Genomic DNA, 25228 nt, shown 5'->3' on the forward strand with positions numbered 1-25228 from the left:
GTGACCATGAGCAGTTTCCACTCGTTCATCTCTCCCCCTCCCCCCCCCCCCTCTCCCCTCCACAGCTACTCCCAAACGGAGAAGACAGCCACAGTGGTGACCATGAGCAGTTTCCACTCGTTCATCTCTCCCCCTCCCCCCCCCCTCCTCTCCCCTCCACAGCTACTCCCTAACGGAGAAGACAGCCACAGTGGTGACCATGAGCGTGAGAAAGGTGATCCAGAAGAAGAGTCGGTCCACGACGCGAGCGATCAGCTTCCACTCGTTGACGAGCGCGTGCTCCAGCTCTCCCGCCTGGCGCGTGGTCTGCAGCTCGTGGTACACGTCACGCACCGCCCGGATGAACTCTAGCTGTGACCTTGACCTGTCGCGCTCCCCGCCCGCCAGGCTGAGGTTGTTGATGGACTGCATGAGGCGTGCTGCTGACCTGCGCAATATATATTGGTATTGGTATCAAATCTTCCTGTGAGGTTACCCTCATGGAAACACCGATTAGCTGTTTGAACAAACACACACACACACACACACACACATGCCCGCGCGGGCGCGCGCACACACCCCCACACACACACCGAGAGCGCGCGCGCACACACGCGCACACACACACATACACACGTACGCACACAAACACGCCCTTCCCCTCTCCCCACACAAACACACCCACCCCCCCCCCCCCCCCACACACACACATGTACGCGCACACAAACACACACCCCCCCCCCCACACACACACACACACATGTACGCGCACACAAACACACCCCCCCCACACACACACACACACACATGTACGCGCACACAAACACACGCCCCCCCCCACACACACACACATGTACGCGCACACAAACACGCCCCCCCACACACACACACGCACATGTACGCGCACACAAAAACACGCCCCCCCCACACCACCATCACCCCCTCGACCCCCCCCCCCCCCCTTCCCTTCCCTCCACCCCACCCCCTACCAATACGCTCACTTGGAGTCAACAGGCAGCATGTACGAAGGAGTGACATCGGGCTGGAGGGTGGTGGTGGTGGTGGTGGCCGACCTGTTGGTGACGTCACGCTCACTCATGGCTGTTCGTTTCAACGCCCCCGCTATGTCCTCGCGACTAAGGATGCCATGCCTCCCACCTAGTCTGTGCTCGCTCCCTGCACGCACACCCATGTAGGCAAGAAATAGGGTTAACGCAGATCAACAGGGCCCCCAAAACAAGAAAGGTATGTTGTTGAACATTTGATTATTGACAAAACAAAACGTTACGTTCACAAATATATCGACCCAGCGGTCGGTAACGTGCACAGACAAACACTAATTACACACAACGTGTCTTGTCACTAATTACACACAACGTGTCTTGTCACTAATTACACACAACGTGTCTTGTCACTAATTACACACAACGTGTCTTGTCACTAATTACACACAACGTGTCTTGTCACTAATTACACACAACGTGTCTTGTCACTAATTACACACAACGTGTCTTGTCACTAATTACACACAACGTGTCTTGTCACTAATTACACACAACGTGTCTTGTCACTAATTACACACAACGTGTCTTGTCACTAATTACACACAACGTGTCTTGTCACTAATTACACACAACGTGTCTTGTCACTAATTACACACAACGTGTCTTGTCACCAATTACACACAACGTGTCTTGTCACTAATTACACACAACGTGTCTTGTCACTAATTACACACAACGTGTCTTGTCACTACTTACACACAACGTGTCTTGTCACTAATTACACACAACGTGTCTTGTCACTACTTACACACAACGTGTCTTGTCACTAATTACACACAACGTGTCTTGTCACTAATTACACACAACGTGTCTTGTCACTAATTACACACAACGTGTCTTGTCACTACTTACACACAACGTGTCTTGTCACTACTTACACACAACGTGTCTTGTCACTAATTACACACAACGTGTCTTGTCACTACTTACACACAACGTGTCTTGTCACTAATTACACACAACGTGTCTTGTCACTACTTACACACAACGTGTCTTGTCACTAATTACACACAACGTGTCTTGTCACTACTTACACTCAACGTGTCTTGTCACTAATAACACACAACGTGTCTTGTCACTACTTACACACAACGTGTCTTGTCACTAATTACACACAACGTGTCTTGTCACTACTTACACACAACGTGTCTTGTCACTAATTACACACAACGTGTCTTGTCACTAATTACACACAACGTGTCTTGTCACTAATTACACACAACGTGTCTTGTCACTAATTACACACAACGTGTCTTGTCACTAATTACACACAACGTGTCTTGTCACTAATTACACACAACGTGTCTTGTCACTAATTACACACAACGTGTCTTGTCACTACTTACACACAACGTGTCTTGTCACTAATTACACACAACGTGTCTTGTCACTAATTACACACAACGTGTCTTGTCACTAATTACACACAACGTGTCTTGTCACTAATTACACACAACGTGTCTTGTCACTAATTACACACAACGTGTCTTGTTAATGTGTCTGTGCCCGCGTGAAAAGAAGCAGCCGAATGCAATGTAAGGAAGTTACAAAAAAAAGTGAATTAAAAAAAAAAGCAAGAATGGTAAGTGATTGGAACGTGTGATTTATGACAAAACAACACGTTACAATCACGGATACTTGGACGCAATGGACTTTAGAGCGGACAGACAGACACACGCTCATGGGAGAGACATGAACAGAGCTCCCCAAGGACGCACCTCCTTGAGGGGCCCGGTATCCCCACTTTCAATTTTTAGAGGGTCCATGGACCCCCCACTGCATAATCTTACAGGGTTCCAAGGGTCTAAAAGCAGAAAAACCCGGTTTACTTATAAAACGTTCTAGTCACGCAGTGTGCTGTGTAAAATAGCTGACGATTGCATTCTATAAAAGTATCTACGATACGCACGATAAAGGAAATTTAGTGCGTCCTAGTACCAGCTCTTTTTAAAGTTTAGAGCGTACCGGGACCTTCTTCATAGATGTCTATATAGTACGTGTTATCGGCTTCTAGTGCGTATAGGACGCAGAGACGCGCACTTTGGGAAGCCCTGCGTGACTTTTGCTGAGACAATCTTCCTTGTCGCTGGCCAGTCAATCAGTGGCAAGATCAGATGGCTCACCAGAGCCTTACACTTCATAATAAGATATATACCAAATAGCAAGTGCCAACTGATCATGTGATCTTTTGGTACTTCATTGCTAGTTGGTATACATCTTCTTGTCCGGATCCGTCCTTGGGGAATTATTCGGACTGCTGTCATTGGGGATAGCGACAGAATCGTGTCCCCCAAGATTGTTGTTTTGTTGGCGTGCATGTGTGTATTTGCGTTTTCCAAGCCATGAGACCGACTTTGGATCTTTATCGTGTGCATGCGGGCACACGGATGAAACCTGGATGAGTGTGCACAAAGCTGACTTTTGGAAATACATTCTTGGCCAACACTTTGGTTCGAACCCATGGCGCTAGAAGCGATTTGGTTTGAATGCCCGCGCACTACCGTCTGAGCTAAGTCCATTCATTTTATGAGGATATGTCCTTTCGGGTTTGATGACATCGTGCTTTGTATGCGCATGCGCGTTAAACTGTAAACCCACCAGCGCTGACTTTTGTGATAATCAAAGAAGAAGAAAAAGAGAAGACCGACACGATGAAGAAGAAGAAGAGAAGACCAACACGATGAAGAAGAAGAGAAGACCAACACGATGAAGAAGAAGAAGAGAAGACCAACACGATGAAGAAGAAGAGAAGACCAACACGATGAAGAAGAAGAAGAGAAGACCGACACGATGAAGAAGAAGAGAAGACCAACACGATGAAGAAGAAGAGAAGACCAACACGATGAAGAAGAAGAAGAAGAGAGGACCAACACGATGAAGAAGAAGAGAAGACCGACACGATGAAGAAGAAGAGAAGACCGACACGAAGAAGAAGAAGAGAGGACCAACACGATGAAGAAGAAGAGAAGACCGACACGATGAAGAAGAAGAGAAGACCAACACGATGAAGAAGAAGAGAAGACCGACACGATGAAGAAGAAGAGAAGACCGACACGAAGAAGAAGAAGAGAGGACCAACACGATGAAGAAGAAGAGAAGACCAACACGATGAAGAAGAAGAAGAGAAGACCAACACGATGAAGAAGAAGAAGAGAAGACCGACACGATGAAGAAGAAGAGAAGACCGACACGATGAAGAAGAAGAGAAGACCGACACGATGAAGAAGAAGAAGAGAAGACCGACACGATGAAGAAGAAGAAGAGAAGACCGACACGATGAAGAAGAAGAGAAGACCAACACGATGAAGAAGAAGAAGAGAAGACCAACACGATGAAGAAGAAGAGAAGACCGACACGATGAAGAAGAAGAGAAGACCGATACGATGAAGAAGAAGAAGAGAAGACCGACACGATGAAGAAAAAGAGAAGACCGACACGATGAAGAAGAAGAGAAGACCGACACGATGAAGAAGAAGAGAAGACCAACACGATGAAGAAGAAGAAGAGAAGACCGACACGATGAAGAAGAAGAAGAGAAGACCAACACGATGAAGAAGAAGAGAAGACCGACACGATGAAGAAGAAGAGAAGACCGATACGATGAAGAAGAAGAAGAGAAGACCGACACGATGAAGAAAAAGAGAAGACCGACACGATGAAGAAGAAGAGAAGACCGACACGATGAAGAAGAAGAGAAGACCAACACGATGAAGAAGAAGAAGAGAAGACCGACACGATGAAGAAGAAGAGAAGACCGACACGATGAAGAAGAAGAAGAGAAGACCGACACGATGAAGAAGAAGAGAAGACCAACACGATGAAGAAGAAGAAGAGAAGACCAACACGATGAAGAAGAAGAAGAGAAGACCGACACGATGAAGAAGAAGAGAAGACCAACACGATGAAGAAGAAGAAGAGAAGACCGACACGATGAAGAAGAAGAGAAGACCAACACGATGAAGAAGAAGAAGAGAAGACCGACACGATGAAGAAGAAGAAGAGAAGACCAACACGATGAAGAAGAAGAAGAGAAGACCAACACGATGAAGAAGAAGAAGAGAAGACCGACACGATGAAGAAGAAGAAGAGAAGACCAACACGATGAAGAAGAAGAAGAGAAGACCGACACGATGAAGAAGAAGAAGAAGAGAAGACCGACACGATGAAGAAGAAGAGAAGACCAACACGATGAAGAAGAAGAAGAGAAGACCAACACGATGAAGAAGAAGAAGAGAAGACCGACACGATGAAGAAGAAGAGAAGACCGACACGATGAAGAAGAAGAGAAGACCGACACGATGAAGAAGAAGAGAAGACCAACACGATGAAGAAGAAGAAGAGAAGACCAACACGATGAAGAAGAAGAAGAGAAGACCGACACGATGAAGAAGAAGAGAAGACCAACACGATGAAGAAGAAGAAGAGAAGACCAACACGATGAAGAAGAAGAAGAGAAGACCGACACGATGAAGAAGAAGAGAAGACCGACACGATGAAGAAGAAGAAGAGAAGACCGACACGATGAAGAAGAAGAGAAGACCGACACGATGAAGAAGAAGAGAAGACCGACACGATGAAGAAGAGAGAAGAGAAGACCGACACGATGAAGAAAAAGAGAAGATCGACACGAAGAAGAAGAAGAAGAGAAGACCGACACGATGAAGAAGAGAGAAGAGAAGACCGACACGAAGAAGAAGAAGAGAAGACCGACACGATGAAGAAGAAGAAGAGAAGACCGACACGATGAAGAAGAAGAAGAGAAGACCGACACGATGAAGAAGAAGAGAAGACCGACACGATGAAGAAGAAGAGAAGACCGACACGATGAAGAAGAAGAAGAGAAGACCGACACGATGAAGAAGAAGAAGAGAAGACCGACACGATGAAGAAGAGAGAAGAGAAGACCGACACGATGAAGAAGAAGAAGAGAAGACCGACACGATGAAGAAGAAGAGAAGACCAACACGATGAAGAAGAAGAAGAGAAGACCAACACGATGAAGAAGAAGAAGAGAAGACCGACACGATGAAGAAGAAGAGAAGACCGACACGATGAAGAAGAAGAGAAGACCAACACGATGAAGAAGAAGAGAAGACCGACACGATGAAGAAGAAGAGAAGACCGACACGAAGAAGAAGAAGAGAGGACCAACACGATGAAGAAGAAGAGAAGACCAACACGATGAAGAAGAAGAAGAGAAGACCAACACGATGAAGAAGAAGAAGAGAAGACCGACACGATGAAGAAGAAGAGAAGACCGACACGATGAAGAAGAAGAAGAGAAGACCGACACGATGAAGAAGAAGAAGAGAAGACCAACACGATGAAGAAGAAGAAGAGAAGACCAACACGATGAAGAAGAAGAGAAGACCGACACGATGAAGAAGAAGAGAAGACCGATACGATGAAGAAGAAGAAGAGAAGACCGACACGATGAAGAAAAAGAGAAGACCGACACGATGAAGAAGAAGAGAAGACCGACACGATGAAGAAGAAGAGAAGACCAACACGATGAAGAAGAAGAAGAGAAGACCGACACGATGAAGAAGAAGAAGAGAAGACCGACACGATGAAGAAGAAGAGAAGACCGACACGATGAAGAAGAAGAAGAGAAGACCGACACGATGAAGAAGAAGAGAAGACCGACACGATGAAGAAGAAGAAGAGAAGACCGACACGATGAAGAAGAAGAAGAGAAGACCGACACGATGAAGAAGAAGAAGAGAAGACCGACACGATGAAGAAGAAGAGAAGACCAACACGATGAAGAAGAAGAAGAGAAGACCAACACGATGAAGAAGAAGAGAAGACCGACACGATGAAGAAGAAGAGAAGACCGACACGAAGAAGAAGAAGAGAGGACCAACACGATGAAGAAGAAGAGAAGACCGACACGATGAAGAAGAAGAGAAGACCAACACGATGAAGAAGAAGAGAAGACCGACACGATGAAGAAGAAGAGAAGACCGACACGAAGAAGAAGAAGAGAGGACCAACACGATGAAGAAGAAGAGAAGACCAACACGATGAAGAAGAAGAAGAGAAGACCAACATGATGAAGAAGAAGAAGAGAAGACCGACACGATGAAGAAGAAGAGAAGACCGACACGATGAAGAAGAAGAAGAGAAGACCGACACGATGAAGAAGAAGAAGAGAAGACCGACACGATGAAGAAGAAGAGAAGACCAACACGATGAAGAAGAAGAAGAGAAGACCAACACGATGAAGAAGAAGAGAAGACCGACACGATGAAGAAGAAGAGAAGACCGATACGATGAAGAAGAAGAAGAGAAGACCGACACGATGAAGAAAAAGAGAAGACCGACACGATGAAGAAGAAGAGAAGACCGACACGATGAAGAAGAAGAGAAGACCAACACGATGAAGAAGAAGAAGAGAAGACCGACACGATGAAGAAGAAGAGAAGACCGACACGATGAAGAAGAAGAAGAGAAGACCGACACGATGAAGAAGAAGAGAAGACCAACACGATGAAGAAGAAGAAGAGAAGACCAACACGATGAAGAAGAAGAAGAGAAGACCGACACGATGAAGAAGAAGAGAAGACCAACACGATGAAGAAGAAGAAGAGAAGACCGACACGATGAAGAAGAAGAGAAGACCAACACGATGAAGAAGAAGAAGAGAAGACCGACACGATGAAGAAGAAGAAGAAGAGAAGACCAACACGATGAAGAAGAAGAAGAGAAGACCAACACGATGAAGAAGAAGAAGAGAAGACCGACACGATGAAGAAGAAGAGAAGACCGACACGATGAAGAAGAAGAGAAGACCGACACGATGAAGAAGAAGAGAAGACCAACACGATGAAGAAGAAGAAGAGAAGACCAACACGATGAAGAAGAAGAAGAGAAGACCGACACGATGAAGAAGAAGAGAAGACCAACACGATGAAGAAGAAGAAGAGAAGACCAACACGATGAAGAAGAAGAAGAGAAGACCGACACGATGAAGAAGAAGAGAAGACCGACACGATGAAGAAGAAGAAGAGAAGACCGACACGATGAAGAAGAAGAGAAGACCGACACGATGAAGAAGAAGAGAAGACCGACACGATGAAGAAGAGAGAAGAGAAGACCGACACGATGAAGAAAAAGAGAAGATCGGACACGAAGAAGAAGAAGAAGAGAAGACCGACACGATGAAGAAGAGAGGAAGAGAAGACCGACACGAAGAAGAAGAAGAGAAGACCGACACGATGAAGAAGAAGAAGAGAAGACCGACACGATGAAGAAGAAGAAGAGAAGACCGACACGATGAAGAAGAAGAGAAGACCGACACGATGAAGAAGAAGAGAAGACCGACACGATGAAGAAGAAGAAGAGAAGACCGACACGATGAAGAAGAAGAAGAGAAGACCGACACGATGAAGAAGAGAGAAGAGAAGACCGACACGATGAAGAAGAAGAAGAGAAGACCGACACGATGAAGAAGAAGAGAAGACCAACACGATGAAGAAGAAGAAGAGAAGACCAACACGATGAAGAAGAGAGAAGAGAAGACCGACACGATGAAGAAGAAGAAGAGAAGACCGACACGATGAAGAAGAAGAGAAGACCAACACGATGAAGAAGAAGAAGAGAAGACCAACACGATGAAGAAGAAGAAGAGAAGACCGACACGATGAAGAAGAAGAGAAGACCGACACGATGAAGAAGAAGAAGAGAAGACCGACACGATGAAGAAGAAGAAGAGAAGACCGACACGATGAAGAAGAAGAAGAGAAGACCGACACGATGAAGAAGAAGAGAAGACCGACACGATGAAGAAGAAGAAGAGAAGACCGACACGATGAAGAAGAAGAGAAGACCGACACGATGAAGAAGAGAGAAGAGAAGACCGACACGATGAAGAAGAAGAAGAGAAGACCGACACGATGAAGAAGAGAGAAGAGAAGACGGACACGATGAAGAAGAAGAAGAGAAGACCGACACGATGAAGAAGAAGAGAAGACCGACACGATGAAGAAGAAGAAGAGAAGACCAACACGATGAAGAAGAAGAAGAGAAGACCAACACGATGAAGAAGAAGAAGAGAAGACCAACACGATGAAGAAGAAGAAGAGAAGACGGACACGATGAAGAAGAAGAAGAGAAGACCAACACGATGAAGAAGAAGAGAAGACCGACACGATGAAGAAGAAGAAGAAGAGAAGACCGACACGATGAAGAAGAGAGAAGAGAAGACGGACACGATGAAGAAGAAGAAGAGAAGACCAACACGATGAAGAAGAAGAAGAGAAGACCGACACGATGAAGAAGAAGAAGAGAAGACCGACACGATGAAGAAGAAGAAGAGAAGACCAACACGATGAAGAAGAAGAAGAGAAGACCGACACGATGAAGAAGAAGAAGAGAAGACCGACACGATGAAGAAGAAGAAGAGAAGACCAACACGATGAAGAAGAAGAAGAGAAGACCGACACGATGAAGAAGAAGAAGAGAAGACCGACACGATGAAGAAGAAGAAGAGAAGACCGACACGATGAAGAAGAAGAAGAGAAGACCGACACGATGAAGAAGAAGAAGAGAAGACCGACACGATGAAGAAGAAGAAGAGAAGACCAACACGATGAAGAAGAAGAAGAGAAGACCGACACGATGAAGAAGAAGAAGAGAAGACCAACACGATGAAGAAGAAGAAGAGAAGACCGACACGATGAAGAAGAAGAGAAGACCGACACGATGAAGAAGAGAGAAGAGAAGACCAACACGATGAAGAAGAAGAGAAGACCGACACGATGAAGAAGAGAGAAGAGAAGACCAACACGATGAAGAAGAAGAGAAGACCGACACGATGAAGAAGAGAGAAGAGAAGACCGACACGATGAAGAAGAGAGAAGAGAAGACCGACACGATGAAGAAGAAGAAGAGAAGACCGACACGATGAAGAAGAAGAAGAGAAGACCGACACGATGAAGAAGAAGAAGAAGAGAAGACCGACACGATGAAGAAGAGAGAAGACCGACACGATGAAGAAGAAGAAGAGAAGACCGACACGATGAAGAAGAAGAGAAGACCGACATGATGAAGAAGAAGAAGAAGAGAAGACCGACACGATGAAGAAGAGAGAAGACCGACACGATGAAGAAGAAGAAGAAGAGAAGACCGACACGATGAAGAAGAGAGAAGACCGACACGATGAAGAAGAAGAAGAAGAGAAGACCGACACGATGAAGAAGAGAGAAGAGAAGACCAACACGATGAAGAAGAGAGAAGAGAAGACCGACACGATGAAGAAGAGAGAAGAGAAGACCGACACGATGAAGAAGAAGAAGAGAAGACCGACACGATGAAGAAGAAGAAGAAGAGAAGACCGACACGATGAAGAAGAAGAGAAGACCAACACGATGAAGAAGAGAGAAGACCGACACGATGAAGAAGAAGAAGAAGAGAAGACCGACATGATGAAGAAGAAGAAGAAGAGAAGACCGACACGATGAAGAAGAAGAAGAAGAGAAGACCGACACGATGAAGAAGAGAGAAGACCGACACGATGAAGAAGAAGAAGAGAAGACCGACACGATGAAGAAGAAGAGAAGACCGACATGATGAAGAAGAAGAAGAAGAGAAGACCGACACGATGAAGAAGAGAGAAGACCGACACGATGAAGAAGAAGAAGAAGAGAAGACCGACACGATGAAGAAGAGAGAAGACCGACACGATGAAGAAGAAGAAGAAGAGAAGACCGACACGATGAAGAAGAGAGAAGACCGACACGATGAAGAAGAGAGAAGACCGACACGATGAAGAAGAGAGAAGACCGACACGATGAAGAAGAAGAAGAGAAGACCGACACGATGAAGAAGAAGAGAAGACCGACATGATGAAGAAGAAGAGAAGACCGACACGATGAAGAAGAAGAAGAGAAGACCAACACGATGAAGAAGAAGAGAAGACCGACACGATGAAGAAGAAGAAGAAGAGAAGACCAACACGATGAAGAAGAAGAAGAGAAGACCGACACGATGAAGAAGAAGAAGAGAAGACCGACACGATGAAGAAGAAGAAGAGAAGACCAACACGATGAAGAAGAAGAGAAGACCGATACGATGAAGAAGAAGAGAAGACCGACACGATGAAGAAGAAAAAGAGAAGACCGACACGATGAAGAAGAAGAGAGAAAAGAGAAGTAAGCCGACCTCCCCTTCCTTTCAGCACGTGTCTCAGGTGGATATGTCTGGAGTCAGAGTCACTGTTGCAATCCATCACGTTATCTGACGTCATCGGGTTGGCGAAACTGTGAGGCTTGTCCGCTTGCTCGTCCACTGTTAGCCTGCACATTGGTGTTAGTGGATATGGGTTAAAGGCAAAACGACAAGTAAAATCTTGATAAACATAAAGTCACTGTTGACGGGCTTGCCTCCCACCACGTTGTCTGACGCCATCGGGTTGGCGAAACTGACGTCATCGGGTTGGCGAAACCGTGATGCTTGTCCGCTTGTTCGTCCACCGTTAGCCTGCACATTGGTGTTAGTGGATATGGGTTAAAGGCAAAACGACCAGTAGAGAGATAGCTCCAGTCGGACATGGTGAACTTGGTCAACCTTGCTTGTTGGAAGCTGACATCCCATCTGGATGCTTCAATTAGATGTCCGTGAACATCTCCATAGGGGATGTCACCTTGCTCTGGACACTAATATTTTGGCCGCCATATTGAAAACAAAATGGCGGACATTGAAACAGGAATTTTCACACATTTTCGCTCATGGTTGGTGTTTGTGGGTATATTTAGTGTCTGTTCCTATGTTTATTAATGTGATAAAGGCGTTGACAAATGTTTTATTTTTGTTGGACAAACGGAAAAGGCGATCTTATTTTGCGTATTCGGTATTAGTCTTTAATCCTTTCAATCTTAACAGTTGGTTTCAAGACTCTTGACATTGTGAAATTCAGCAACATGTAACCATCTATGAGTCGTGAGAAAGCTTCTTGAATTGACTCAGACTCAGCAATTGTTACCAGGATTTGCGGAAAACAAGCAAAATAGCAATCTGCTGAGAATGGTACAGTAGGATTCCCTGCGCAACGTTACTGACATCATTGTAGAAAGGCTACAGAATAATGACCATTTTTTTTCTTCTGGTTGATGTACATTGATCTGGAAGAGAAGTGAAACACTCGAACATATTTCCCCGTTTCAGGAGAGTGGTTGGGAGTTAAGAAGATCAGAACCTGACACTATTTTTCTTCAACACACACTTCTCACCTCGGAACCTGCTTCTGCTGCCGGCATGGAACTGACCTCATGTGGATGTTCTTCAAAAGAAACATGCCTTGCAGATGCACACGTCTCGCTTTGGCATGTGCAACATTGTGCCTGTGCAAAGAATATATACTGCAGAAACCTTATTTCACTGAAAGTTTCATTGCTTTGTGAGAGAGAGAGAAATTCGAAAAAAGCAATGTTGGTGCCGCCCACTGATCTTAATATGCAGTGGCACTAAACTTAAGTCCTGAACTGAGACAATCTAGAAATGACCTGTATCGTAAACTACCTTGTAAGCGCCCATCCCCCTTACGCCCAAAAGTAGGAGGTGGGTGTTTCCAGATACTTTTCCCTGTACTAAATCTATTCCTCAAAAGAAATACCACTATTTAATCACTTGGTATGAGAATGCTAGTGGGATTGTTGCTGTGCAAAATGACTATACTCTCCGTGTACCTTTCTCTGTGACACAGACACGTTCGTGTGTATGCAAGTGCCTCGCCAGAATGGAACATGAAAACTAACCACAACAATCACTTTGCGTCATAGTTTTAAACAAATGCTCATATCACGAATGAAAATGAAAACTCAAGATCTGCTTCGTATATCCAGCGTTACGAGCAGCAGCACGTGTGTCTAAACAAAAGTCACAAACTTGCACACACTAAATTATTATAATTGTAGTTAGTTCATGTGTCCTGATCAAAGCCATCTAGCAAAATCCTGGAGAGAGAGAAGGGGTGGGGGTGGGTGATGGTGGTAAGATACGTGTCAAACACTGCGAATTAAAAACAAAAGTCCGTTCATTCGATCTCTTTAAATCAACCTAGGTCGACCTCTTAATTAAATACGTACTAGATGAATCTGTCATTTCTTCGTCCACTTTTGGCATGACTATCCAGACTGCAGTTGCAAAAGAATGAACTCAACGGTATGACTTCATCGCAGCATATTGTCATTAATCACTGGAATTATATCTCAGCATTTTGCAAAGAGGTTAACATTTTTCAAGAAACTTTTTGTGTACCTTTGTGTGTGTGTGTGTGTGGGGGGGGTGGCGTGGAAGGGATGGGGGTGGTTAAAAGGTATTATATCCTATACATGTTGACATGAAGTAGGGTTGGGCGTTTGCTTGCTACTGGACGCTTTCAAGGTAGTTAACGGTAGAAACAAATCTGCATGCAACAATGTGGCAAAGGGCAAGTTTGAATTCTTAGTCACGATTGTACCTTTGTGGTTGCTGTTTTACTTTTTTCAATGTATGAGAGCTGAAGTTAGGAATCTGTATTTTCGTATATATTTCAAAAGTGTAACAGAACATTTATCGAATCAATGTCTAATGAATCTGATCATTATATCTTCATTTACACTGTATTCAAGGCAAACATTTACTTGTTCAAATGTATCGTTCCATGAAAGAAGAGAGATGAGGGTAGAGGGTAAAACGTGTGTCTACTTTTTGCTTTATCCAAGCGGAGCGCGGGCGGAGCCGGCGCGTAGCGAGGTAGTTTTTTTTCTTCATCTCCCAGCACTGAAAAAATTTTTGCCAAGTGGTGTCTGTCTGGACATTGTTCTAGAATTCATCTTTTAGCACAATATTAGCGACACTGTTTGGACAATTCTATTAAAATTAGGCGTACAAACTGATTTTGTTTCGGGGAATCCTCTCAGAGGATCAGAATTTTCATATAATATCATCGGAAGCTGTTACAACGGGAAAATGTGAAACTTTTGTCACTTTTTAACATGGAATTTCATCTTTGAGCGTTTCAAGCGGACTTTAATAAAATAGTTATTTGCGAATTAAGCAGCGGAAGACACTCACCGGTTCAACATGTGTATGGTCATTAAACCTCAAAACATTTCAGTAAGTGGTTTAGACAAACACCTCGGACATGTGAGGGTGACTGGTTTGTAGGTGAAGAGTTTTTTTCTAAAGTGTGTTCTAAATACAAATGACGTACTGGTAATGATGTAATGAGTTGTTCTAATCTTGTTCTTGGAACTCTTGCTGTTCCAAGCTTGTTCTTAGCAAGTCTTGGTGACGAGAACAAAGACTATCAATGAAATCTTTAGAAATAACCTCTGACAACGACGACGATGACGACGACGACGACGATAACAACAACAACAACAAATGACATCGACGACGACGACGACAACAACAACAACAACAACAACAACAACAACAACAACAACAACAACAAAAACAACAACACGAGAACAACAACAATCACGACAACGAACATGACAACAACAACACCAACAACTACGACGACAACTACAACGACTGGGTTATGATGACATCACCAATGATTTATCAAATGTTCAGTGTCAAGGCTGTTAAAAAATCGTTAAATCCTATTTCTTCACTGATTCTTATGAAATTTTAAAGGTAGGTTTGTTGTCCCCAACTTATTTTCACTCCATACTTTTCCAGAAGAAAAACATAATTTTGGCAGTTAAAAACCGTTAAATTTCAATTCTTCACCGATATTTATGCAATTTTGTGGGTAGGTTCGTTGTCCCCAACTGATTTTCACTCTATACTTTTCCAGAAGAAAGACATAATTTTGGCAGTTAAAAAACGTTAAATTTCAATTCTTCACCTATCTTTATGAAATTTAGTGGGTGGGTCCGTTGTCCCAAACTGAATTTTAAGACATACTTTTCCAGACAAAAAAACTTATTTTTGGCAGTTAAAAACCGTTAAATCTCAATTCTTCATCGATATTTATGAAATTTTGTGGGTAGGTTCGTTGTCCCCAACTGATTTTCACTCCATACTTTTCCAGAAGAAAAACATAATTTTGGCAGTTAAAAACCGTTACATTTAAATTTTCACCTATCTTTATGAAATTTAGTGGGTGGGTCCGTTGTCCCAAACTGAATTTCAAGACAAACTATTCCAGTCAAAAAAACTTATTTTTGGCAGTTAAAAACCGTTAAGTCTCAATTCTACACCGATATTTATGACATTTTGTGGGTAGGTTTGTTGTCAGATTTGACATGATGGCAGAATTGAAAGTGTGAGATATCCTGATGTTTCACAATTTATGCTGCATAATTCAGCCCCATAGGCGCTTGAATTTTAGGTGGAGTTGGATTTTTTTTCAGCCCAAACCAGTAACCCCCACATGGTTTTCATGTCCCTTTCTGAGAGACTTCAAGAAGTTTCAATTTGACGTCATGATTAGCCTGCCGCATTAGCAAGTATGAAAACACGTCATCGATGACACATTTTAAGAGAGAGAGAGAGAGAGAGAGAGAGAGAGAGAGAGAGAGAGAGAGAGAGAGAGAGAGAGAGAGAGAGAGAGAGAGAGAGAGAGAGAATCATGTACACACAGATGGACGACTTCGCTTGGGGTATGTACTGCCCGGCAGTACACATCTACTTTATCCAAGCGGAGCGCGTAGCGAGGTAGTTTTTTTTTTCATCTCCCAGCACTGAAATTTTTTTTGCCAAGTGGTGTCTGTCTGGACATTGTTCTAGAATTCATCTTTTAGCACAATATTAGCGACACTGTTTGGACAATTCTATTAAAATTAGGCGTACAAACTGATTTTGTTTCGGGGAATCCTCTCAGAGGATCAGAATTTTCATATAATATCATCGGAAGCTGTTACAACGGGAAAATGTGAAACTTTTGTCACTTTTTAACATGGAATTTCATCTTTGAGCGTTTCAAGCGGACTTTAATAAAATAGTTATTTGCGAATTAAGCAGCGGAAGACACTCACCGGTTCAACATGTGTATGGTCATTAAACCTCAAAACATTTCAGTAAGTGGTTTAGACAAACACCTCGGACATGTGAGGGTGACTGGTTTGTAGGTGAAGAGTTTTTTTCTAAAGTGTGTTCTAAATACAAATGACGTACTGGTAATGATGTAATGAGTTGTTCTAATCTTGTTCTTGGAACTCTTGCTGTTCCAAGCTTGTTCTTAGCAAGTCTTGGTGACGAGAACAAAGACTATCAATGAAATCTTTAGAAATAACCTCTGACAACGACGACGATGACGACGACGACGACGATAACAACAACAACAACAAATGACATCGACGACGACGACGACAACAACAACAACAACAACAACAACAACAACAACAAAAACAACAACACGAGAACAACAACAATCACGACAACGAACATGACAACAACAACACCAACAACTACGACGACAACTACAACGACTGGGTTATGATGACATCACCAATGATTTATCAAAAAATGTTCAGTGTCAAGGCTGTTAAAAAATCGTTAAATCCTATTTCTTCACTGATTCTTATGAAATTTTAAAGGTAGGTTTGTTGTCCCCAACTTATTTTCACTCCATACTTTTCCAGAAGAAAAACATAATTTTGGCAGTTAAAAACCGTTAAATTTCAATTCTTCACCGATATTTATGAAATTTTGTGGGTAGGTTCGTTGTCCCCAACTGATTTTCACTCTATACTTTTCCAGAAGAAAGACATAATTTTGGCAGTTAAAAAACGTTAAATTTCAATTCTTCACCTATCTTTATGAAATTTAGTGGGTGGGTCCGTTGTCCCAAACTGAATTTTAAGACATACTTTTCCAGACAAAAAAACTTATTTTTGGCAGTTAAAAACCGTTAAATCTCAATTCTTCATCGATATTTATGAAATTTTGTGGGTAGGTTCGTTGTCCCCAACTGATTTTCACTCCATACTTTTTCAGAAGAAAAACATAATTTTGGCAGTTAAAAACCGTTACATTTAAATTTTCACCTATCTTTATGAAATTTAGTGGGTGGGTCCGTTGTCCCAAACTGAATTTCAAGACAAACTATTCCAGTCAAAAAAACTTATTTTTGGCAGTTAAAAACCGTTAAGTCTCAATTCTACACCGATATTTATGACATTTTGTGGGTAGGTTTGTTGTCAGATTTGACATGATGGCAGAATTGAAAGTGTGAGATATCCTGATGTTTCACAATTTATGCTGCATAATTCAGCCCCATAGGCGCTTGAATTTTAGGTGGAGTTGGGTTTTTTTTCAGCCCAAACCAGTAACCCCCACATGGTTTTCATGTCCCTTTCTGAGAGACTTCAAGAAGTTTCAATTTGACGTCATGATTAGCCTGCCGCATTAGCAAGTATGAAAACACGTCATCGATGACACATTTTAAGACAGAGAGAGAGAGAGAGAGAGAGAGAGAGAGAGAGAGAGAGAGAGAAAGAGAGAGAGAATCATGTACACACAGATGGACGACTTCGCTTGGGGTATGTACTGCCCGGCAGTACACATCTACTTTATTATTATTATCCAAGCGGAGCGCGGGCGAAGCCCGCGCGTAGCGAGGTAGTTTTTTTTTTCATCTCCCAGCACTGAAAATTTTTTGGCCAAGTGGTGTCTGTCTGGACATTGTTCTAGAATTCATCTTTTAGCACAATATTAGCGACACTGTTTGGACAATTCTATTAAAATTAGGCGTACAAACTGATTTTGTTTCGGGGAATCCTCTCAGAGGATCAGAATTTTCATATAATATCATCGGAAGCTGTTACAACGGGAAAATGTGAAACTTTTGTCACTTTTTAACATGGAATTTCATCTTTGAGCGTTTCAAGCGGACTTTAATAAAATAGTTATTTGCGAATTAAGCAGCGGAAGACACTCACCGGTTCAACATGTGTATGGTCATTAAACCTCAAAACATTTCAGTAAGTGGTTTAGACAAACACCTCCGCCATGTGAGGGTGACTGGTTTGTAGCTGAAGAGTTTTTTTCTAAAGTGTGTTCTAAATACAAATGACGTACTGGTAATGATGTAATGAGTTGTTCTAATCTTGTTCTTGGAACTCTTGCTGTTCCAAGCTTGTTCTTAGCAAGTCTTGGTGACGAGAACAAAGACTATCAATGAAATCTTTAGAAATAACCTCTGACAACGACGACGATGACGACGACGACGACGATAACAACAACAACAACAAATGACATCGACGACGACAACAACAACAACAACAACAACAACAACAACAACAACAACAACAAAAACAACAACACGAGAACAACAACAATCACGACAACGAACATGACAACAACAACACCAACAACTACGACGACAACTACAACGACTGGGTTATGATGACATCACCAATGATTTAAAGGCCGTTAAAAAATCGTTAAATCCTATTTCTTCACTGATTCTTATGAAATTTTAAAGGTAGGTTTGTTGTCCCCAACTTATTTTCACTCCATACTTTTCCAGAAGAAAAACATAATTTTGGCAGTTAAAAACCGTTAAAATTCAATTCTTCACCGATATTTATGAAATTTTGTGGGTAGGTTCGTTGTCCCCAACTGATTTTCACTCTATACTTTTCCAGAAGAAAGACATAATTTTGGCAGTTAAAAAACGGTAAATTTCAATTCTTCACCTATCTTTATGAAATTTAGTGGGTGGGTCCGTTGTCCCAAACTGAATTTTAAGACATACTTTTCCAGACAAAAAACCTTATTTTTGGCAGTTAAAAACCGTTAAATCTCAATTCTTCATCGATATTTATGAAATTTTGTGGGTAGGTTCGTTGTCCCCAACTGATTTTCACTCCATACTTTTTCAGAAGAAAAACATAATTTTGGCAGTTGAAAACCGTTACATTTAAATTTTCACCTATCTTTTTGAAATTTAGTGGGTGGCTCCGTTGTCCCAAACTGAATTTCAAGACAAACTATTCCAGTCAAAAAAACTTATTTTTGGCAGTTAAAAACCGTTAAGTCTCAATTCTACACCGATATTTATGACATTTTGTGGGTAGGTTTGTTGTCAGATTTGACATGATGGCAGAATTGAAAGTGTGAGATATCCTGATGTTTCACAATTTATGCTGCATAATTCAGCCCCATAGGCGCTTGAATTTTAGGTGGAGTTGGGTTTTTTTTCAGCCCAAACCAGTAACCCCCACATGGTTTTCATGTCCCTTTCTGAGAGACTTCAAGAAGTTTCAATTTGACGTCATGATTAGCCTGCCGCATTAGCAAGTATGAAAACACGTCATCGATGACACATTTTAAGACAGAGAGAGAGAGAGAGAGAGAGAGAGAGAGAGAGAGAGAGAGAGAGAGAATCATGTACACACAGATGGACGACTTCGCTTGGGGTATGTACTGCCCGGCAGTACACATCTACTTAATTATTATTGTGATCATTTTTATGCGCCTAATCTACATATAGCCCTAGGCGCTTACATATTAATTTCTGCAACAAAATTGTTTCTGATTCATTAAAAGCGTCACAAGTTATGCCTATTTCTGTTTCTGCATGTGATGGCATATTGTGTATATTTTTAAAACAACATTATTTTGAAAGAGAGCAGTTAAGCGGTTTATGTTTTTAACTTTTATTTTTGTTATGTCATTGTCCATTGTCTTGTTTAATCTTTGTGTGTTTGTTTGTCCATTGTATTTTTAGTAACTTATTAGTGTACAGCAAATTTGTTTCATGCTTAATCATAAAGAGTACCTTGAACAAGATTGCTAAATGATTAACAGTTTGTGATATCAAGATAACGATTATTAAACAATAATGTGAACTTCGTTTCTCTTATTTAGATTTAATATAAAATGTATTTGAAAACGTTCTTTTTTTCAATATTCAATTTGTTGAAAGTATTTTGCTTACTCCCAGTCATATAATATGAGTTGACAAATGCCTGGCCGTAAAGCATTGATGTCAATAAATGCTTTTAACATGAATGGTAGTATGTTCGCACCATTTCTGATGTCAAATATCTATTCGTCTCAAATATACCTTTAAAATGAGATGCTACTTGACCATGTTATGTGCCAGACTTACGTCAGGGTTGGCCGCCATTTTGAATTAGCCGCCATCTTGGATACTGAAAAGTCAGAAATGTGACATCCCCTCTGGGTGTCTTTTAAAATGCTATCTGAAGCCATACATAAAATACAATTGCTTCTAACAGGCAAGGTTGATGAAGTTCACTTTTTTTAAAGCTACAGTTTTGAGCTCTTACACTAGTCAAACACTTCTTGAACAACGTTTGTATTCATTTGGTTGAAAAATGAGGTCATCCCAGTGCCGCTTTAACTTTTGCAAATAGTTGTCGACAACATGAAAAAAACAAAAAAACAATCTGTGGATATCCTCTGGAAGAATACACGTATTCTAAGATTCATGAAACTCTTCTTGGAATCGCTCTACACACAACACACACGCACGCGACCACCAGGACCCTCGTCTCGATTCCTGAGTCCTAGATCTTCAATTCTCCTGGAAAAGTCAAGCTTCTTTGACCGATGCACTGAATTAATACTGCCACTCTAGATTACGTCACAACTTAACTCACGTGATCTTGGTGTCGTTGGCAGAATTCCGCCTGGCAGGCGACACAGACGTCGTGAGGTTAGGAGTGGAGGATTGCTCCTTCTCCTTCCACTCGCGCACTGGTTGGATCTTGCCGGTCACGTGGCTGATTTGCATATACATGGCGCGCGCCAGGTAGTGCAGCACGAGGTGTCTGAGCCAGGGAGGTGGGTGGGAATACACGGTGCGGTGGTGCAGGTTGAGCACACACACAGACATGATGACCGACAGGGTGGACATTGCCATGATGCAGATCAGGTACACGGCTAGAAAACAGAGGCGAATAGTATTTATCAAGTTATGTTCACGGTACATGTTTGATGGTTAGCATGGGGGTGGAGATTGAGCAGGCAGACCGACATGATGACCGACAGGGTGGACATCGCCATGATGCAGATCAGGGTACACGGCTGGGGGACAGAGGCGGACGGAGTAAGTCAAGTTAGATATTAGATGAAGAATGTTTTACAAGGAAGGAAGGAAGGAAGGAATGGAAGAAGGAAGGAAGGAAGGAAGGAAGGACAAGGGTGACCGACAGGGTGGACATCGTCATGATACAGATTAGGTACACGGCTGGACAACAGAGGCGGACGGACTCTGTCAAGTTAGATAGATGTACACGAATAGGGGAAGAGAGCGAGAGAAGAACTCGTTTCGTTCAGATTCATGTCTACACAGCTAGAGATTCAGATCTGGACCTAGTGTACGAAAGGGAGGGGGCTTTTAAAATGAGGCAGGGGTACCGGGGTTTGGGGTTGCTGTAGCATATGGTGAAAGGGCCAGGGGTGTTTGGGTCTCTCATTGTCAAAAAACAAGAAATCTGTAGCCTACTCGCTGATACAAGGACAGCAAGAAAAGCAAAATAATGCACGACTCCCCTTCGTCATGTCCCAATACACTCACTAAATTATAGTGGAACAGCCCCCTAACCCCATAAGAAGACTCCCTCCCTTTTTTTGTTTTTTGTTGTTGTTAAGAAAGCTCATGCACGGCCATCGCAATCGCAGTTCGTTTTTGTTATAGAAAACATAACTTCTCTCATTTTGATGATGTCGATCTTAATTTTGAGGTAATCATGCTCGATCAATCTGCATGGATAAGGACAGATTGTTAGAAATGGCCTAGCCTTAAATTTTAATACTTTAATGAAGTAAAGCGCAGTTCAGTTCAGTTCAGTTCAGTTCAGTTCAGTTCAGTTCAGTTCAGTTCAGTTCAGTTCAGTTCAGTTCAGTTCAGTTCAGTTCATGATTCTTCACAATCCCAACCATCATGAACCTCCTACCCTCGATCCCGCATATACAGAAGGGGCGTTAAACACCAACCAAAAACTCCCATCACCCTCACCCTGTTTACCATCCTGACCTAGTAAGGGTGTCTCCGACGCCGATGTGGGGATGACCTCCGCGATGAGCAGCTGGAAGACGGTGAAGGCGAGTAGCACGGTGATGCCCAGCGACACCTTCTCCCCGGAGTCAGGCGGCAGGAAGAAGTTGATCAACACCAGCACACACAGCAACAGGCAGGGCAGGAGAACGTTGATCATATAGTACCGTGGTCGTCGCAATACAGAGAAACTGTGGAAGGAAGGAAGGAAGGAAGGAAGGAAGGAAGGAAGGAAGGAAGGAAGGAAGGACACACAGCAACAGGCAGGGCAGTAACATGTTGTTAATGTAGTACCGTGGGCGTCGCAACACAGAGAACCTGTGGAAGGAAGGAAGGAAGGAAGGAAGGAAGGAAGGAAGGAAGGAAGGAAGGAAGGAAGGAAGGAAGGAAGGAAGGAAGGAAGGAAGGAAGGACACACAGCAACAGGCAGGGCAGTAACACGTTGATCATATAGTACCGTGGGCGTCGCAACACAGAGAACCTGTGGAAGGAAGGAAGGAAGGAAGGAAGGAAGGAAGGAAGGACACACAGCAATTGGCAGGACAGGAGAACATTGATCATATAGTACCTTGGTCGTCCCAAACAGAGAACCTGCAGCGTGAAGAGTATCAAAGCAGAGACGAACAATAAACCAGCACATTGAAACAGAGGACAAAAACCTCGACACGAATTGGTGGAAGACCCCCCCCCCCCCCCCCCCCAAGAAAAATAAGATTTATAAAGATATTAAGGAAAGAAAGAAGAAAAAAAGAAGAAAGAAGAAAAAAAAGAAAGATAGAAATAATAAAAGAAAACAATCCTCACGTGAAACACACGCGGGAGAAGGTGACGTCATCGGCATGGAAGGGGTGGAGGGAGATGTTGTGGGGGGAGACGGTGACGCCCGTTGACAACAGTCGCCACTCCCCGTCCTCCTCGTAGTGACGCATGTCTATGTCCTTGGCCTCTGACGTCAACACCATTTGCGTCATGGGGTGGTACCAGCTGAGGAACGTCACGTCGCATGTCTGATGGGTGAAGATTTTTTTATTTTTATCTCTTATTTTAAGAAGAAGAAGAAACAAGAAGGGCAAAGCCCATACGACTCACATGCTTGACCTTGACCTTTACATGACCTTGACCTTCAGCTAAACCTAGCAATGACATCATACACTAAGAACTGCTTTACACATTTTTCCTACCAAAATACATGTGACCTTGACCCAAGGTCAAGGTCATCCAAGGTCATGCAACACAAAGCTGTTAATTCAAGACACAGGAAGTACAATGGTGCTTATTGGCTCTTTCTACCATGAGATATGGTCACTTTTAGTGGTTCACTACCTTATTTTGGTCACATTTCATAAGGGTCAAAGTGACCTTGACCTTGATCATATGTGACCAAATGTGTCTCATGATGAAAGCATAACATGTGCCCCACATAATTTTTAAGTTTGAAACAGTTATCTTCCATAGTTCAGGGTCAAGGTCACTTCAAAATATGTATACAATCCAAATTTGAAGAGCTCCTGTGACCTTGACCTTGAAGCAAGGTAAACCAAACTGGTATCAAAAGATGGGGCTTACTTTGCCCTATATATCATATATAGGTGAGGTATTAAATCTCAAAATCTTCAGAGAAAATGGGAAAAATGTGAAAAATAGCTGTTTTTAAGACAACATTTATGGCCCCTGCGACCTTGACCTTGAAGCAAGGTCAAGATGCTATGTATGTTTTTTGGGGCCTTGTCATCATACACCATCTTGCCAAATTTGGTACTGATAGACTGAATAGTGTCCAAGAAATATCCAACGTTAAAGTTTTCCGGACGGACGGACGCCGGGACGGACGGACGGACGACTCGGGTGAGTACATAGACTCACTTTTGCTTCGCATGTGAGTCAAAAAAGCTTATACGACTCACCTTCACCATAATGTGAATCAAAAACAAAGTAGCTGCTGATGTAGTTTAATAGACATTGAGGGAATGACAATTTGATACTTTTTGACAAGAACTCGACTTTACTGTGACCTGAAGAATGACCAGGATCAACCAGACTAAAGTCATGTCTAGAAATGATAGAACCGGTTAAGGTTTCAAAGATCCAAACATCAAACACTTTTAAGAACATTTTTATTTTTGACTTTTGTTACAAATACTCCCATTGTGATCTGTAGACAAATATAGAACAGAGACCGAACGAAAGGGAGAAAAACAAGGAATATAAACAGAGTTTGCACATTAAACGAACAAAGACATGAGCCACCACACCCCCTTGAGAAAGCAAAAACAAAAACAAAACAAAAAACACCAACAACAACAACAACAACAACAACAACAACAACAACAACAACAACGACGAACGCGCAATCAGTAGGAAAAATATCGTGTGACAAGCAGGCACACCCACCTGGTGGTCGAAGGGGAAGTAATGAATGTTGACGTCACAGGAAATGGCGAAGTTGTCACTGATGGCGTAATGCGACGTCCCGTCCCAGCGCACGCTGACTTTACTGGAGTGAGTCTGATCGTGCGATGCAAACAGCCCTTTCAGACTGGCGGAACCAAAAAAACAAAATTGTAAAGTTGCGAGTAAAAATCGGACCGCACTTTGGAAAATCCAAAAACTCAAAGCTGAAAAGTCATTGTATTATGAAGCTTTGAGCCTAAGAGTAAGACTTAGTTTTCAAAATGAAGGCATGTTCTTTTTGAAAAAGAATGGGAACTACAGCAACAACACACACACACACACACACACACACACACACACACACACACACACACACACACACACACACACACACACACACACACACACACACACACACACAAGTAAATAAAGCATTCAAACACTCAGAAAAGAAAGAAAAACCAAGCAAACAATTGAACACCTGTGACGTCATCGACACTCGATCTACACAAAGTTACTTTGACAAAAATCTAAAATTGTGCCCCCCATGCCAAAACAATTATGAATGACTGTAGTAAGGGAGGAAAAGGCTAAGGGTACGACAAGTAGGCTTATTAAATGTCACACCACCTGTTCCTAATCAGAGGATACTGCATGGCTTGTTGGTCCTCTCTTACAAAGTGAAATCTTTTACGTCAGAAGCCAAGCAAAGATCAAAAAGACGTCATAACGTTAAACATTTCGTTACGTAAACATTTTGCCACTTCTTGTGCATGCAGTTACAAAGAAGTTCGAGAACGACGTTCGTCTCGGTGACTTTAACATA

At 42.6% G+C, this 25228-nt stretch overlaps 1 protein-coding gene across 1 annotated transcript; it reads right to left on the minus strand.

The window, feature by feature from the left end:
- Positions 1-162: 162 nt before the first annotated feature.
- On the minus strand, positions 163-24608 carry LOC138972557 (neuronal acetylcholine receptor subunit alpha-4-like). The gene is made up of 7 exons (XM_070345207.1): positions 24403-24608; positions 22816-23018; positions 21991-22202; positions 20612-20894; positions 11208-11341; positions 981-1155; positions 163-427 (listed from the first exon to the last, which is right to left on the minus strand). Exons 2-7 carry the CDS (start codon positions 22980-22982, stop codon positions 163-165), a joined length of 1236 nt encoding a protein of 411 aa, XP_070201308.1. The 5' UTR covers positions 22983-23018; positions 24403-24608.
- Between the last annotated feature and the right edge of the window lie 620 nt (positions 24609-25228).

This window comes from Littorina saxatilis, linkage group LG8 (assembly GCF_037325665.1).
Source record: "Littorina saxatilis isolate snail1 linkage group LG8, US_GU_Lsax_2.0, whole genome shotgun sequence".
NCBI lineage: Eukaryota > Metazoa > Mollusca > Gastropoda > Littorinimorpha > Littorinidae > Littorina > Littorina saxatilis.

Coding starts and splice junctions, on each gene's coding strand:
- LOC138972557 (XM_070345207.1), bottom strand. CDS start 22,982: ATGACGCAAATGGTGTTGACGTCAGAGGCCAAGGACATAGACATGCGT. Junction 20,895..21,990: donor GTCGGAGACACCCTTACTAG/GTCAGGATGGTA, acceptor TCTGTTTTCTAG/CCGTGTACCTGATCTGCATC. Junction 428..980: donor ATGCTGCCTGTTGACTCCAA/GTGAGCGTATTG, acceptor TATATTGCGCAG/GTCAGCAGCACGCCTCATGC.